General features: G+C 44.2%; 1 protein-coding gene across 2 annotated transcripts in view; it reads right to left on the reverse strand.

Annotated features, from left to right (window-relative positions):
* Positions 1-349: 349 nt before the first annotated feature.
* The window catches only part of LOC132251404 (cytosolic phospholipase A2 gamma-like), a 30964-nt gene continuing 12888 nt past the window's right edge, over positions 350-18425 (reverse strand). For both annotated transcript variants that reach the window (XM_059730799.1, XM_059730800.1), the window contains exons 6-13: positions 16577-16717; positions 14277-14330; positions 13319-13375; positions 12674-12718; positions 6343-6438; positions 5351-5505; positions 3955-4123; positions 350-2572 (exon numbers count right to left, since the gene is read on the reverse strand). In XM_059730799.1, coding sequence (XP_059586782.1) covers positions 2394-2572; positions 3955-4123; positions 5351-5505; positions 6343-6438; positions 12674-12718; positions 13319-13375; positions 14277-14330; positions 16577-16717 — 896 coding nt within the window. In that variant the 3' untranslated portion in view covers positions 350-2393. The remainder of the gene's footprint in view (positions 2573-3954; positions 4124-5350; positions 5506-6342; positions 6439-12673; positions 12719-13318; positions 13376-14276; positions 14331-16576; positions 16718-18425) is intronic.

Here is an 18425-nt window from a genome sequence, read left to right on the forward strand (position 1 = left end):
GATCATGCCTAGCAACAGGAGGATGAAACCAAAAATCTGCAACTGGGTTGGTTGTGAAAGGGGATTAAAGGATTTGAGATAAATATAAAGAGGGCAGGATGATAGAGTTCTGGCTTTCCAGTGAGGTTGTGAGATGTATGGGGTTCTGTTTCTAGCCCCTAGATTGCAAAGTAGAGTGGAAGGTGTCTGGTCATCACATGGGGCAGAAAAGAATTAATTCCCTTCCTCTTATTACAGGTATGAAGGTATTTTCACATTACATAGAAGCACTGTTTATCCACGGAGGAGATTTTAGGGGTCTGAGGGTTACTTTTGACTGTTCATGTCCTCAATAAAATGAGATCTCTGATTGAGCAAATGAAAAAGCAGATTTTATTGAACTTCTAAAATTAGGAACATTGAGATCTAATAATGATTAACACAATATATATCTATATATTTGTACTATTCAAGTGGAAATAATCAGCCTTTCAACTTAGAATCACTGCATCTTAACATGCTAAGAATTTCTAAATGGTAGTTGGCTTGTTAGAGAGATCTGGCCTGAATTCACAGACTAAACTCTAAAAGGCATTGTATCTTCATTAGGTCTGTGAATGGGAATCTCAGCAAAGGATGCCAGAGGAACACATCTCAGAATCCTGAGCTACCTCTCATCCCCATTTTCTAATAGAGCCCTTCAACATTACTTGTTCAGAATGAGACACATGTTCAAAAAAGTGATGTTTTTGTTGCATATTATGTTGACCTTCACAAATCAAGATGTAATGAAGCTAGCCTTTCCTAGAATGTCCTGTCACCTATAACTCCCTTCCTTTTATACGACTTCCTTTAGGCTCATTTATGCTAACTTGGCCTAACTTAAATTAATGCAGGCAAACATTACTAAAGCTACTATAATGCAAGCTAAAAAGATTCAAACTTAACACACAGATTTATAGAGGCAATTTTGGGGATTTTCACTGTGGTGTGCTGATGCTCCTGTTGGAACTTAGAAAACTCAGCAGTTCCTGCCTCAAGGTCTTGCTCCTCTGCCACATAAAAGATAAGGAGGTAATTTTATCCCATGGTCTAATTCAGATGGTCTATCGGGGGTTTTGCCTTCCTCTGTAGTGGGGTAAGGGATCCACTTCCATGGATAGTTTGAGTGCATTTTAACAAATTATTTCTTGTCTTTGCAGGGGCAGGACTTTGACCGGTCAAATCACCCTTCGGTCTTCTCTTCTGCAGACTAAATCATTTGAGCTCTTTTAGCCTTTATTCATAAGCCTTTATAAATATGGTCTGCTACAATACCCAGCTCCCTTTCTGTAATGCATCAAATACAACCTGGCAAATTATTGTATTTGTGCATGCAAGTTTTCCAGGACTTTGCACTTGAACCTAATGAATTTCATTTGATTCATTTCAGACGACTTATCCTGTTTATCAAAGTCATTCTATATAATAATCCTACTCTCCTGATTATCCTGAACAAACTATTTTTTTCTTAATTCTCTAACCTCCATTTGTCATAGTCCCTGTACTGTTTTAGGAACTGGGGGAGATTACCTTGCTTGTTACATTAGGTACTTGTACTATGGCAGGTTATTCTGTGACTCAGTAATACAGGGTGCATCGACACATGCTCCTGACTGCAGTACTGTAAATCATGGCACAGTACCCACCGCTACTATGCAGTCCCAGTGGCACACTGGTAGTTTTAGACACTATGTTGCCATAGCAATGAGCTACAGTGATGTAGTATTGGCATCAGAGTTTATGCATGCCAACACTATACTACTGTAGTGACAAGCTATGTTGCTGTAGCTTGTTCCTACGGTGACATAGCACCTCCTGTAGATGCACCCACAGTGTACAATGGAAACAATGGCATGGGCTTAATGGATTAAATGTGCAGCAGGAGGCAAAAATATTTGCAGTATGTTGTCAGAGACAGTCAAAGAACACTGAGGTACGAACGAACAAGAACATTCATAAAAACGAAGGTTGTTATGAGCAGCAGTCTAGAACATGGTCTCAGATACATTTAGAAAAGAAAGGCGTTACTTTTGAGGGAGTAATCTCTGGTTTATCACTAGCATAATTAATATATCGCTAAATTTTCAAGAGTATCTATAGTGCTAATGAGCAGAACCTCTTTGAATATCTACGTGCAACCACATCTTCTAGGTTATTGATTGTGAATGCTTGCTTGTGAGATAAATGACTGTGCACACATACATCTTCTTTCTACTTATTTTCCTGATGACATATTTGGCTGCAGTATAATCTCCTTTAATATTTTGTAGTCCAGTGGAACCACATAACCTAGTATTTAAATCCAGATGTCACATATAATATCTAGTAGCACAAGTGAAATTTGCAGTTGTACAAAGATTTCCTGTAGAGAATTACAGAGAATATAAATTACTCCTGTTAGAGGAAGCCATGACATGTCTTATCTCCTGTAAGATCTTGTCTTTATTGTTTGACACATTTAATTTGGCAGCCTGGAGCAATTTACTGAAGTCTTCCTTATTGTACACAAAGCGAACAGGACTGAATTTAAATCTTGAGTCTGTGACATGGCCTATAACCAAAGGAAAATAAAAACATTTAAGTTATTAAAAAGAGGTTTTTTACTATTGCTATGACTAATGTCAGTGAGAGCTGTTATGATTACAATTTATTATTATAACCTTGTCAGACTTCCAGTCTGTCACAGCTTAACATCCATAACTGTCAGCTCTGTGATTGCTTCTAATTTTTTCCTTAAGTTTCTTGCATCATATCCTCCACACTCACTGCAGTGCTCCAAGGCCATGTACAGACATCCCACTTTTATCTTTTTATTTTTATCCCACTTTTACAAGTGATTGGAAACCAGTCTGTACCCATAACAAAAGTTCAGCACACTTGGGCTAGGGACAGATGTTACACACAAACCAGTTTAAGTGATCAGACACTGGTTTAAACCTGTAACAGAACAGAAGTTCACTGCACATAAGTTTCAAAATGGCTTAAAGTGGTTTAAAATGAACCTGGTTGACTGTAGTATCAGACTTAACTGATTTGGATTAAACCAGTTTATGAAGCTTCTGTCCCAGACCCTTTCCTGGTTCAAGTTAAATCACAGTCCCCTAGCATCCCAGCATGTTTTCTAGCCCTGTGCTGTGCTGTGCTGTGCTGTCTGTTCTAGCAGAGAAGGCTTGGGGGAAGGGGAGAAGAGAGGCAGGGACTTCTCCCCCCAGGCACACCCTGGCTGGGGGCTGGGGCCAGGGAGGGGGGTTAAACCCCTTTTCCCCAAAGTACAGAGTTGCCCTGCCCTGCTAAACTTGCTGGAAGCTACTGCGGGCTGCTACTGTGGACTACAAGTCCCAGAGGCATCTGGAAGCAGGAAGAGGAAGTGATGAGATACCCCGCATAGCCCTGCTTCTGTGATTGTAGACTACAAATCCCAGAGACCTCAGGGGCAGCAGGAAAAAGAACTGCCAGAGAACCATGCTCTAGCACCCCCTGGCGCTGGATTGAGCCACTGCAGGCATGTGGCTTCATATCATGAATCAAAGGTAAATGCGTATCCATTTTTTCTCAGTTAAATCATTGCAGTTTAGACTAACCTGCAAAGACTGAATCAATTTAGCCATGGGCTTTTTGACTGTCTGCACTTAGCCATAGACTGGTTTTAAAATGGCAGAACATAATCTAAGATGTGTCACCCACTGCCCGCCAAAGGGTGAGTCTGTTTTGTTTGCTACCAATGTTTGCTACCAATGTTTACAGAAAACCACATAGGTTTGATTCTGCCTTCGGCCTTTTGAATGTCAGTAGCTAGCCCAAGTGCATCAGAGACTGGATCTTTCATTGAGAGCTTCTGTATTTAATTCCTGGCTTTCCCAGTGAAAACCATACATAATTGTGTTGAAGTCAAGGTAAATGATGAGCAGGTCAATAACAGAAAAGGAGGTTTACCTGGAACGTTCACTTTGTTGAAGAGGGGGAAGTGCATGACAGTGGGGGCATTCTCCCCTCTAAAGATGTAGACATCAGAGGGGTTATTCTCTTCCCGGAGCAGATTCTCATCTACCTCAGGAAATGGGATGCTGTTTTGTCTGCAGTATTCCACAGCTTGCTTGAGTGTCTGGATGAGAGAAATATGACTAGGATGTTTAGCAGGACCACAGTGCCCATCAAGGTAAATAATCAGGGCTTTAGATATTTAAAAATGTAAGTCTAGCTCCCTTTACGATATTTCTGATTGATTGCCTAAGCAGGAATTATGCATCCTCCTCTTGGATAGAAAAAAAAAAAAAGGATAGCAACCTTCTTTTTGTAACAATCAACAATTATCTACATAAAGAAATCTAACACGAGTCTAAAGGACTATGACTTTACCTCCCTGGGAATTTTAGTAACATTTGGGACCCTAACTCTCGCAGGCTTCTTTGAAAATCTGTCGCTGGGGTTAAGGACTGATAAAACATGGTACAGCATTGACCCCCAAGTGCCAGTACAGAGCAGAAGGATTCATTGCTGATGTCTGATCTGCTCAGAAGTTAAGAGAAGTCTTTGGTAGTGGTTCAGTAGAAGTGGTTTTCTCTAGCGTGCATCATGACTAAGCTTAGCGTGCATCATGACTGAGCTTAGTGCCACCCAATGTTCCGCTGTTCAGACAAGGTGTGAAACAGATCTTTACTACTGTTGATATGATCATGAGTAAAAACTGTCAAAACACCCTTTGAAGTCAAGTACTTGGGTCCCATTTATACCAAAAGAAGTGAATTTTCTTTTGTGCATTTGAAAATATGGACCTACAGCTGTTATCAACTACAGAAAATAAGCTTGGTATTGTTGGTGATCACTAGTGAACGTTATAATGGTGGTCAAATTACTATGTAGCGGGTGCATCTACACATAACGCTATGTTGCTGCAGCAATGCCCTATGGCAATGTAGTATCAGGAGAGACAAACCGTGACACAATAGCTATGTTGCTGTACTGACATGCTTCCTTGGTATAGTGCATCACTATGGCAATATACGGGAATAAAAATAACCATGCGCCACCAGCACAGTGCAGTAATGGCTGTTTCTGTGCCATCATTTAGTACTTGCAAAAAGAAGTACTAAATGATGGCACAGTAACAACAGCACCATAGGGACACATGTAGATGTGCCCTGGTTGCATACTTCTATTGGTTGTATAATTCTATGGATTAACCTATCCACATTGGGTTAGTTCTTGTAAAGTATTCAGCTCTCAAACTGTTCTTTACCAGTGAAAGAAAAAGTTTTGTTCTGTGTTCATCTGGCATAATAGACCTTCGTAATAAAAACTACAGCAACACTGCAGTGATGGCAAAAGCTACCTTAAAAGGATCTCCAGGGCCATAGTCAAAGGAGAGGATTAACTTCACTTTCCTCTCTGGACAAAGAATGAGAGGGTAAGCACAATTTATGGCTACTCCAGCATCAATCAAAGAGATGATTTTATCTTCCATCAGTTCGGCAGAGTTAATACCAGCTATAAGAATGCATAAAACATATAGTTTTAATGCTGAGATTATAGCATCTTCACCTGCTTAGTAACATCTATGTCAGTTGAAAAAGTACACGTGGTAACTAGACTGTATCTGTATCGTCTTTTATTTTACCTTCCCCAGAAATTCTGGCACTGGAAAGAAAGTGTTTAAGTCTTTTCAATTATCAAATAGGCTTCACCAGGAGCTGACAATCACAGCACTGTTAAAATGACTCAATAATCTTTTCTGGAGAAAAGTAATATGTTAACTTTTCTAGAGTGCCCTTTCTCCCACCACTTTCTGTAAGTGTCCATTATCAAGCATTTATGCCCATCCCTGACTCTCCATGTCTATTGCCCCTAATTGATAATATTCATTTTAGCTAATTCTTTCACCTTAAGCTTTCCAGCCACTGGCCATTATACCTAAATGCCACCACTTTCACGTTCCTGCACACACCTACCAGGCATTGTCATATACACCACTAGGAGCAAAAGGTTGTCAACTATTTCCATTACCCTATTGTCAGCTTTTCAGAAGTTGAGAGGGGGAAATTATATAATAATTCATTTAAATGATGTTTCCTTACACACACACACACACACACACACACACATACACACACCAGGCACTGGATTAGTATTGAGTGGGCAATTTTAGTGGTAGCAGATGCTAGCCTTAAAATGTTTGATGTTGTTATCACCCTGTTTTAGTAGTGTGTTGTGCATAATACTGCAAAGAATTTTCCTGTGTCGCTTATTGTTTTGTGATGTTTCTGCTGTTGCGAGAGGCTCCTAGAAGAGGGGTACATTCACAACACTATCAACCTTTTTACTTACAGATTTTATATAGAAAGTTATTAATGCTTCCCCACTTCCAGCTCAAGAGGCATTTATTGGTTTTGTGTACAATCCTGGTGATATCTATTATCGATCCTGTTAGAGAAAAAGAAAATTATTGGAATGATAATCTTGGAGCTAAATCTGAAAACAAGATAAAAGAACTTCAGAGTTATTAAAACATCACTCATATGACTCTCTTACTGGTTAGTTAATTAAAAAAGATGAATAAAATTCCACCAAGTAGATGCATAAAGGGACTTTAGACACCTAACTAGTCATTGTCAGTGAATAAAGACAAAAATGCAGAAACTTACCGCCCGCTCTTAACAACTATAAGCAACTAAACTCCCCTGGATGCTCTTAATTCATTAATGCTTCTTCATTGCCTGCATTCAAACGCTTATCTAGATCTCTCTACTCTGCAGTTAGTTCAATAAAAGATGTCACCCTAATAAATCCTTGCTTCTGAGTTAAGGAAGGCACTTATTAGCGTTTGCCAACTACCACTGATTTCAGTTTGAAAATCACCGTTTAAATAGATTTTCTGGCTAATTGTTGTAGGAATAGTTTTCTGTCAGCCTTTCCCATCTTACTAGTAGTCATAAAAGTATTTGTTGGTGCATGTTCTTAGCTCAGACATTTACCTCTTATTAGGAGTAATTATGTTGTTACTAGAAGTATGTGAGGCTTCAGCCTCTGATTCAATTTGGAGAAGATTTGGCCCAATTAGGAGGCTGAATCACCAAATCTGAATCGAATCGGGAGACCAAATAACCTTCTGAATTGATTATGTTATGCTGAGGGGAAACCAGCATGGGTTTGTGGCGGGCAGATCGTGCCTGACCAACCTAGTCTCTTTCTATGACCAGGTTACGAAACGCCTGGACACAGGAGGAGGGGTGGATGTCGTATACCTGGACTTCAGGAAGGCCTTCGATACGGTATCCCACCCCATACTGGTGAACAAGTTAAGAGGCTGTGATGTGGATGACTGCACAGTCCGGTGGGTGGCGAATTGGCTAGAGGGTCGCACCCAAAGAGTCGTGGTAGATGGGTCGGTCTTGACCTGGAAGGGTGTGGGCAGTGGGGTCCTGCAGGGTTCGGTCCTTGGACCGATACTCTTTAATGTCTTCATCAGCGACTTGGACGAGGGAGTCAAATGTACTCTGTCCAAGTTTGCAGATGACACAAAGCTATGGGGAGAAGTGGACACGCCGGAGGGCAGGGAACAGCTGCAGGCAGACCTGGATAGGCTGGACAAGTGGGCAGAAAACAACAGGATGCAGTTCAACAAGGAGAAATGCAAAGTGCTGCACCTAGGGAGGAAAAATGTCCAGCACACCTACAGCCTAGGGAATGACCTGCTGGGTGGCACAGAGGTGGAAAGGGATCTTGGAGTCCTAGTGGACTCCAAGTTGAACATGAGCCGGCAGTGTGACAAAGCCATCAGAAAAGCCAATGGCACTTTATCGTGCATCAGCAGATGCATGACGAATAGGTCCAAGGAGGTGATACTTCCCCTCTATAGGGCGCTGGTCAGACCGCAGTTGGAGTACTGCGTGCAATTCTGGGCGCCACACTTCAAGAAGGATGCGGATAACCTGGAGAGGGTACAGCGAAGGGCAACTCGTATGGTCAAGGGCCTGCAGACCAAGCCCTACGAGGAGAGACTAGTGAAACTGGACCTTTTCAGCCTCCGCAAGAGAAGGTTGAGAGGCGACCTTGTGGCTGCCTATAAGTTCATCACGGGGGCACAGAAGGGAATTGGTGAGGATTTATTCACCAAGGCGCCCCCGGGGGTTACAAGAAACAATGGCCACAAGCTAGCAGAGAGCAGATTTAGACTGGACATTAGGAAGAACTTCTTCACAGTTCGAGTGGCCAAGGTCTGGAACGGGCTCCCAAGGGAGGTGGTGCTCTCCCCTACCCTGGGGGTCTTCAAGAGGAGGTTAGACGAGTATCTAGCTGGGGTCATCTAGACCCAGCACTCTTTCCTGCTTATGCAGGGGGTCGGACTTGATGATCTGTTGAGGTCCCTTCCGACCCTAACATCTATGAATCTATGAATCTATGAATCTATGATTCAGAGCCTCCAAATTGATTCAGAAAAAGATTCGGAGATTTGGAAGGCAGTCTTTCAGGGGAACAGAAACTGAGAAGAGGGAGGGGGAGTGGGGAAGACTGACATCTGTAGCTGGCCAGTGACTGTGATCTTTCCCTGAGTCCCCTTCCAATCACAGTGCTTTAGGGGAGGGACATAGAAACAGCATATAAGCCTCTGCCTGCAGCCTTTCTGTCCATGTTGTAAGCTGTTTCTGCCTGAGCAACAGCATCTGAAAGGTACTGGACTGGCTTGGCTTTCTAGTCAGTCTCCTGCTAGTTTCTGCTCTTGGAAAGGTTTGGATACAACTTACTAATAATTACCCTTGCCTAGACTCCCTCTACTTATCCCTATCCAATACATTTCTTTCAACTTATTCTTCCCCCCAAAACCTCATATTTGTTCTTGTTATTCCCCCCACCCCGCACACTTTAAAAGAAAGCTCTGTTTTCCCTGGCAGTGTGATCCATCACTATGCAGGAAATTACATACATTACACACACACAGACAGTAAAGACAACAGAGAAGAAGAAGAGATAGTAGTCACACACAAAGAAGAAGAGATAGTAGTCAGACACGTACAGTAATCAGGGAAGAAGAGATATTAGTTAGTTACACACACACAGAGAAGAAGAGATATTATAGCTGCGCACACACAGACACATTTTCCAGAACAGCCAAGATTACTATGAAGTGTGCTGGAAAGGCAGGTGCCACATCTTCTGGCAGGGGAGGGAGAGGAGTGAGAGGGGGCAAGGGGAGAGCTGCAAGCTCCAACCCCAAACAATGACATATCCTCTTTCCTGGCAGCGATAAGTCTTCTCCTTGCTCCCACTGGCAGCAGGTGGGAGCAGTACCTGTCTCTGAACCTGCACCACTTCCTCTAACACCAGAAATACCACCAGCGCCAGAATGACAGTCTCCTCCACTCCAATTTCATCTCCCAGTGTGAGCCTCCTAGTGCGAGAGGAGGAGCTGGATCTGGAAGTAGGGGACCTGCACACCCTAGGAAAAGAAATTCTGGGGGCTGAGGAGGAATCTTAGTTTGTACTCGACACCCCTCAAAGTTCCCTTAGAGCCAGGTCTCCTTCTGTGGGAAGCATCTCAGAGGAGGTTGAGGTTGAGGTTGTGGAGGCTAGTGGCTCAGCTGAGTCAGCTCCTCCTGTTGTTGTGCCTCTGCCTGCTGAGGAGCGGGATAAGGCAGGATCCCCACCCTCAACCCAGAAGGGGGTGGGGGGAGAGGGGATAGTGTAGTGGGATCATTTTGATGTAGCAGATGATCCCAAGTATGCTATCTGCCAGAACTGCCAAAGGCAAATCAGCCAAACCAAGGAGGTGAAACACTTTACCACCATGGCAATGCTTCTGCATCTCAGAAGGCAGCACCCCCTTCCCCTTGTTCCTCCTAAGTGTGGCACTAGTAGGAACATGCCCACAAAGAAGTCGTGCTCTCACTCCAAAGCCCCCATCCCCATGAAGCAGAGGCAGGCCACCCTGGAGCTGTGGGAGAAAGCCACAGATAAAGCAGGGTGAGCAAGATCACCCAGGCCACTGGGGAGATGCTTGCTGTGGATAGCCAGCCCATCTCCTTAGTTGATTGACCAGGGTTCAGATGACTCATGGCTCTCGTGGCCCTATCATACCAAGTGCATATACGCACCACCTTTAGCAGGATGGTGGTGTCCCCGCTGTATGAGGAATGCAGGGAGTACTTGAGGGAGGAGCTGTGCAAGGTAGGTCCACAGGTAGCCTTGCACTTGACCTCGGATATCTAGAGCCGCCGAGGTGGAGATCATGTGTACCTTTCCCTCACAGTGCACTGGTGCGATCAGTCAGGCCATCAGTGGGCTCTCCTTCAAGCGGAGGTCATGGATGAGTCCCACACAGCAAGGGAGATCATGGTGGCCATGAACCGCATGGTGCAAGGGTGGTTCATTGGGCAGGGCGAGCTCACCCGTGGGTTCATGGTCACTGACAATGGGGCCCATACTGTCAATGTGGTGTCTTATGCCAACCTTGTTTTTGTTTTCAGCAGTTTGAGGTGCAATTTCACAGAAACCCCTGCACCACTCTGCCTGAAACCTGGCAGGCCTACTTCATGCCCACACAAGGGGCTATGTATGTGCAATTTAATAAAGATAAATGTAAGGTACTCCACCTGGGAAGGAGGAACCCCCAGCACACCTTTAGGTTAGGGAGTGTCTTTCTCAGCAGCTCGGAGGCAGAGAGGGATCTTGGAGTCATAATTGACACCAAGATGAACATGATTCAGCAGTGTAACGAGGCCATCAACAAGGCCAATCGCACCTTGTTGTGCATTAGCAGGTGCATGGCTAATAGAACAAAGGAGGTTATGCTCCCCCTCTATGTGGCACTGGTCAGGCCACAGTTGGAGTACTGTGTCCAGTTTTGGGTGCCACACTTCAGGGGGGACGCGGGGAATCTTGAGAGGGTCCAGAGGAGGGCCACTTGCATGATTAATGGCCTTCATGATAGACCCTACAGGGGGAGGTTGAGAGATCTGAATCTCTTCAGCCTTCACAAGAGACGGCTGAGGGGAGATCTTGTGGCTGCCTATAAATTTATTAGGGGAGGTCAACGAGGAATAGGGGAAGCGCTGTTTATTAAGGCGCCCCAGGGAGTGACTAGGAATAATGGGTGTAAACTAGTTGAGAGTGGATTTAAGTTAGATATTAGGAAGAAATTTTTCACAGTGAGGGTGGCCAGGATCTGGAATGGGCTTCCAAGAGAGGTGGTGTTATCACCTTGGAGGTCTTCAAGAGGAGGCTAGATAGTCACCTGGCTGGGGTCATCTGACCTCGGTCCTCTTTCCTGCCAGGGGCAGGGGGTTGGAAATGATGATCCATTGTGGTCCCTTCCGACTCTACAATCTATGAATTTATGAATCTATGGAAGGAAAGGTGCTAATGAGGGTGGTCATTTAATGCCTCACTCTCAGAGCTGGAGGCATCAGTTCAGTTTCTCACTGGCACAGCCAGCAGGGGAAGAACATCTCCCTGCTGAGCTTCCATGCTAGGAAGGTCTTGGAGGTATAAGGGCTTGGCCTATATGGGGAGGAGGAGACCCCACATCATCCTGGGAATGACCTAAAACTGTAGCCTGCCAGTGTAGGGAGGCCTGGGTGGGACTGCCAGTGTTGCAGAAGCCCCAGGAAATACCAGGGCCATGAATCTCCCTGGTGAAAGGTAAGTAGGAGCAGGAGCCACCGGATAGCCTCCAGCCACTGCACAGTCCTAGCTGGGGAAAGCCTAGACCTATAAGATCTTTGAGAGGCCTGAGGCTTACTGGTTGCAGTGGAGCTGTAAGGGTGAGAACAGGGGATACCATCCATGCAGTTTTCACCCCGCTGTGCCTTAACACACACACACAAAGTCACACATCACCAGTTTTGCTTATCAGCACCTTGAGGTACAGTTTCCCAGAAACCCCTACATCTATCTCCTTGCAATTTGTCAGGCCTTGTGCCCTCAGAAGAGGCTACCATCTCTGCCATTTTCATCCAAATCTGCCAAACATTGACTAAGTTATAGGTATTCTCCATTATTGTCTATGGCTTGAATGACTGAATCTCTCCAAACCAGCGCCAAATCTTCCGAAGCCGATTTGGCCGAATCAGTTCGGGACAGTGATCTGAATCTTCAAATTGAATCACTGTCCTCTGAATTAGCCAAATCTGAATCTGAATCTAATACTTCCCTATTTGCACATGCCTATTTGTCACCAAAGAATAGCACTGACTCCTGCCATCAGGTCTCCTTCCAATCAAAAAAACCTTGTGAGACCCTCAGTTGCATGGGACCAATAGGGAAACCATATGTGCATGCAGTAAAAGCTCTCTTATATGGCATCCCCCGGAATGGGGGATGCCAGACAACAAAGTATGCCTGTTAATTGAGCGGCCCCAGCTGCCGCTTTTCCTGCCACATCTGGGGTGTCCCTCCACCCCTCCCGTGGCATTGCTGCCCCTCCCATGGGCCCTGTAGGCCCCACGGGACAGGGAGGCAGGCCCCACACAGCCTGTTTTGCCCCCGGGCCATGGGGGCTCAGCCACACAAGCTGCTTTGCCCTGGGCCATGGTGGCTCAGAAAAACCGGAAGTGCCACGGTGGGCACTTCTGATTTCACTTTTCCTTACAAGCTGGCATGCTGGTTAACAGAGCATGCTGGCTTGTAAGGTGCCGGTTACCAGAGAGTTTACTGTACTTACTTTCTTCATCTCCAGTGCTAGGTGTTGAAAACCGCTCTACATTTCCTGAAACAGTTCATAAAAAGCCATCATGATTATCAGTCATTTCATATAACCATGGACAATAATGCAATCACCAGAGAAATAGCACTACAATTCCAATGAAGAAAGAAAGCCAGGTCAGTGTTTTCAACTGGACAGAGAAATGCTTATCAAAATGGTATTTCAAAACAACATACTTTTTGTACAGAAATTTATTAACATTTTTCATGTTTGGACAAACATCCCAAAACTGATTTTTTTTTAACTAACTCTATTGATTTGGGTGGGTGGGGGTTGGGAGGAATTGCTTTACTCAATTATTTTTGGCTTCCAGCATTTTTTAAACAAACACAGCTGGTTTTGTTTCTTTATTAAGGAAATTACAAAAAAGAAACAGTTTCCCACAAATAAAGCTATCTTTTACACCCCCTAGTTCAGTACATTGCACCATGCATGTTCCTTTCCTGCTCTCTCTTTCACACTCCTTATTATCCAAACAAGATGGTAAGTGACAGACACAATGCATGTAAAAAAAAATGCAGTGGTGCAAACTCCAATTGAGTAAGAAGAAAGTGTGCCACCATGTTTTCTGCATTATAGCATTCTACTTAATATCATCTTTACCTGAAAAACCTGCAGAATTTGACCCAAATCGTTCTATGATGTAAAAACTCAGCATGTCTGAAATAATAGTTAGGAAAGTAAGTCATTTTACAAAGACACTGACAATTCACTGCTTTAGGAAAAAACCTTTAGGTTATAATGTTCATGGATAGAAATCACAGTTGGAATTACAGAACCTCTATCTCTGTCTTCCAGCTACAAATCCTGAATGTGCTTGTATCTGGTGTCTGGTTGTTTTACGTTGTGCATACATACCACCACACAATTTAATGGTCTTCACACTGCTATCTATACTCTCAGACCAAGATTACGTTATAGGCATTTGGACTACAAAGATAAATTAATGTGGTCTTTATTTGTAAGTAAATCGCAAGAAGTGGGAGAAATGATAAACTGAGAGGGAAGGCTTTAGGTATTACTTCATCCCTGCCCATATGACATTACCCTGTTTGACCCAATGAGCTGAGTTAATCAAGCAAATAATCAAATAAACACATACTGGATAGATTACAAAATAAATAACTGAAGGATTTCCTCTTCTTTCCTTCCCCTTTAAACCATTTTCTTTCCAGTTTGAGAATGTGACTTTATAAAAACTGGCTTGCCATTTTCAGTTTAGATTTTCACAGAGTTCTCTGCAACTTGCTTTCCATTCTTTTTCACTCCATTTTCTAATTAAGTTCCCTTCTTTCTTAGTGTAAAATACAGAGACTTGGAAGGAGAGAATCCTAGCGATGACTTAGTGTTGTTTAAAAAAAAGTTACTGGGGGAAGATTTCTTGTCTTTTTTTATTTTTCATCCCTGGCTTGGGGGTTGGGGGGAGGAGGAGGGAAGAATCCTTTCTAGATTCTTCTACACCTCGCTACATAAAACATCAATTATGCTTTGTAAGTTAGTTCTATGTAAGTTCATAACCTGGACATGATTCAAAACACTGTGATGATGTAAACTGGCATACCTTTTATAAATTCTATGTTTTCCTCTTTGCTTCCAATGCAACTTCCCCATAAACCTGAAAAAGAGAAGGAAAATCACATCAGTGGAAACAAATGTCTTGTCACCCACCAGTTCTATATAAAGCTGGTAGGATTGGGGTTGAGGGGACTGCATTCATTGAAAGTTTCTGACTTTTCATCAGAAAAACATATTTGGGAAAAAAAAGAAGCTTTTTTTGGTTTTCAGCAGTTTTTCATCAGAAATATGGGGGTTTTTGGTTAGTTTTCCATTGAAAAAAAATCAATTTTCCTTCTTACATGAAAATTCTAATTCTCACTGTGCACATTGAAACAGAGAGAAAAGAATTCTTAAAATACGTTATGCAACCAGTTCTTGGTCATATTTAGGATATATTAGATTCTGCATTCAGGGAGCAAACACAGGGAATACAGCCCTGCACTGGGGTAATTTACCCGTGTAGAATGACCACTAAGAAAATCAGGGGTAAAATTACACCACTAGAATTTACATCAGTGAATTTGCCACTGTAGTAGGGGTGTGTGAAGCAGGCCGTAATCTATTTGGATTTGGCCGAATTGAAATCAGGGACAGTGATTCGATTCGTTGATTCGGATCACTGTCCCTGAATTGATTCAGCCGAATCTGAATCTGAAGAATCAATGATGATTCAGAGAATCAGCAATTTGGACATAGACACAGCTTTAAATCTTTTTTCTACATACCTCAAGGTACTAGCATGCCTTAATGTGCTCGGCCATGAATCCAGAAGTAGACTGGAAGTACTTACGGTCCACTTCTGGGTCCACTGGGGAGTGCACTGGGCCCCCCTGCCAGGCCCCTCTAGCTCAGTGTTTTGCCATGGGGGGGGGACCCTGTGTGCCCCCCCAGACCCAGGAAACACCAGTCGCTGAACTGGGGGGACACTGGGGGGCCCCCATACACTCCCTGGCAGAACCAGAAGTGGACTGGAAGTGCTTCTGGTCCACTCCCGGGTCTGCTGGTGAACACGCTGGGGAGCCCCACACACTTCTGTGGAACACTCTATGAGCCCCACCACCTCAGCATTCATAAGCCACCTGCTACCTAGAGGTATGTAGAAAAAAAACATTTAAAGCTGTGTTTCCTTCCGAATCTCTCTAAATCAATTTGGAGGGTTCTGATTCAATTCAGAAAGATTAAAGGGTCCTCAGATTCAATTCAGAGTCAGAGATTCAGCTGCCAAATTGGGCTGAATCTCCATGGAATGAAATCAGGCCCTACATAGTAGTCATCTACTCAAGTCAAACAGGCTCTTCCGGCTCCTCTACCATCCAAGGACAAGGCACCTGAAGACTTCCCACTGTGCCCAGTTAACCTAGGATTTCTCCAGGTCTGTGTGCTCCAGTTCCCAATGTTATTTACACCAGTGTAGAAAACTAATGCAAGTTAAACCATTCTAGATACATATATCCAGTCTCTTAAGATGATTGAAGTTACACATTACACTAGACCATATTAAATCTGTGGAACGTGAAGGCCTGGTAAAGTTAAAACATGCTGTGAGCAGTCACACATTAGGATTAATGCTATTTTCTGTCTGTAGAATTCTTGCTTGCCACCAGAAGGCTGCTAAGCAAGGTGTTGTGCCTAGAAGTCAGGCCCCTGGGCTCTGTCCCTGATCTGTGTGTGTGGGGCTGGGAGTGGTGCATCCTGGGATCATGAAGGATTGTAATTTGCTCATTTCATCTCCATGTAGCAGACTGAAGTTACATTAACATGAGCTATGTAACCTGGCCCAGAGTTAACCCTCACTTAAAGTGATATAACTCTGAGATGCTCAGAGGACACTTATCATGAGTTAGAGCTTTAACATGCAGCCACTTGCATTTTAAGTGCCCCGAGTATGGTAAAAATGTAATGTGTAACTTTACCCTAAGAACAGGATTAATGGGAGCCAGTAAGCTGAGCAAGCAGTTATCTTAGCCAAACAGTAGAGCGTACTGAGAAGAGAGCCAGGACCTTGCACCCATACATTGAATGGTTCTTAGCTCTCCATAGTGGTAATAAAGTTGATGATCGGTGAGGGGAGAGAAAAAGGAAATAGGGGCTACAAAACAACTTGTGTAACCAGGAGGGTCAGTAGGTTAATTGGACACATACCTCCCTGTTCAACACTGTGACGTCACTCACACAGTATGTCAGAATTACACAATTTACTTTCAATATTTAGTCATACTGATTCCACTTGTGTGTGTATATAAATAATATATATTTTTCTCTATCATTTTCTCTCTACGAAAAACCTGGGTTGGATGTACTTACCTTGGAGGTAACTCATGTTCATTTCTTCTTTCTTTCTCTTTACCTCCCCACCCTCGAACTCGCTTCCAAAGTATTTGATGTCTACAGAGGCTCTGTGGCCAAGAAAACTGGCTTCATGGGGTGTGAATTCAAACCAGGTGTCTGAAAAAAAAATCAGGGGAGAACACAGAATTTGAAAAGATTCCAGGTGGGAGATGAATTACCACAAGATCTACTGGTATGTGGTAGAAAGTGTTCTGAACAGAATCCCATCTCCTGTCCTTTGCTGCTCTCATTTTGATATTCAAGCCAGTTGTCAAGAAAATCCATCTGTAGCCTTCCTGGACAACTGATTAATACATATTCTGAAAACACAATGGCTTCTCTGAAGCTGCTGACCAAATAAAGCCATATTAGATGTACAGACAAACTTCAAGTAGCACATGTGTACATTAGTCCTGTGCAAAGCGGAAAGTATTCACTTTGCATTTTGAGGAACAGTGATTTGATACACCGTCCCGAATCGATTTGGCTGAATCCAAATCTGAAGATATTTGGCACTGAATCGTATTCGACCATAGACTATACAGGTAGGCAGTGCTGTGAGGAGCATCTGGGGGAGCAGCTGGATCAGCCCTGGCTTGAGCCAGCAGCCCTGAGAGAAGCCATGGCTCATCTAAACAGCGTGTGTTTTCTTCTAGGTTGGCGGATCTTCTCTGGCGGGCTTTAAACTAGGCTCGTCAGGGGAGGGGAAGATGAGGGCGGGGGAAGCTGTGGACCACCAAACCATGTGGCACCCACAAGGACAGCCCAGCCTGAAGAAAGAGAGCATTGGGAACCTGAAAGCCATGAGGAGGCCAGCACTACGGCACAGGTAAGAAAGGAGAAGGTAAGAAACAACGGGCCCCTTGGGACTCGGAGCGGGGGGGCAGCAAAGGCACCAGTCGCAGGGCTCAAGTGCCTATATACTAATGCTAGGAGCATGGGAAACAAGCAGGATGAACTAACGCTCCTGCTTGCACAAAACACCTATGACTTAGTGGGGCTAACAGAGACCTGGTGGGATTCATCCCATGACTGGGCAGTACATATTGAGGGCTATAGATTGTACAGAAAGGACAGGGTGGGGAAGAAAGAGGGAGGGGTTGCGCTCTATGTCAGTGAGCAATATACATCAACCCTCATCAAGGCAGAATCCAAGGATGAGGAAGTAGAAGGATTGTGGGTTAGGCTACATGGGGGGCAAGGAGAAGGGGATTTGGTGGTAGGGGTCTGCTACAGACCCCCACATCAAGGGGAAGAAAGAGATTCGGGGCTCCTGAGGCAACTCTTGGAGACCATAAAAGCTAAAGAGGCGGTAGTCATGGGGGACCTAAACTACCCGGACATCTGCTGGGAGACGCAGACAGCAAAGTCCCACCGTTCACGCAGGTTTCTAACCTGTGTACAGGACCTCCACCTGACACAGGAGGTACACGGTCCCACTAGGGGGAATGCCATACTGGATCTGGTATTGGCAACGGGGGATGACATGGTAGCGGACCTACAGATCGGTAGCCATCTGGGGGACAGTGATCACCTAATAATAGAATTCACCATAAGACGTCGAGTGGGTAAGGTAACTAGTAGGGTGAAAGTGCTAGACTTTAGGAAAGCTGATCTCAATGAACTCAGGCGATTAGTCAAGGACACACTGCAGAGTAGGAGTTTTGAAGTGATGGGAGCCCAAGAAGGGTGGCTGTGCCTTAAGGAAACGATCCTTCGATCTCAAAGCGAGACTATCCCCATGCGAGGCAAAAGAGGGAAGGGGGCCAGGAGGCTTCCCTGGCTGACCACAGAAATCCAGGGCAGCCTAAGGGCCAAAAGGGGA

Source organism: Alligator mississippiensis, chromosome 7, assembly GCF_030867095.1.
Source record: "Alligator mississippiensis isolate rAllMis1 chromosome 7, rAllMis1, whole genome shotgun sequence".
Classification (NCBI taxonomy): domain Eukaryota; kingdom Metazoa; phylum Chordata; order Crocodylia; family Alligatoridae; genus Alligator; species Alligator mississippiensis.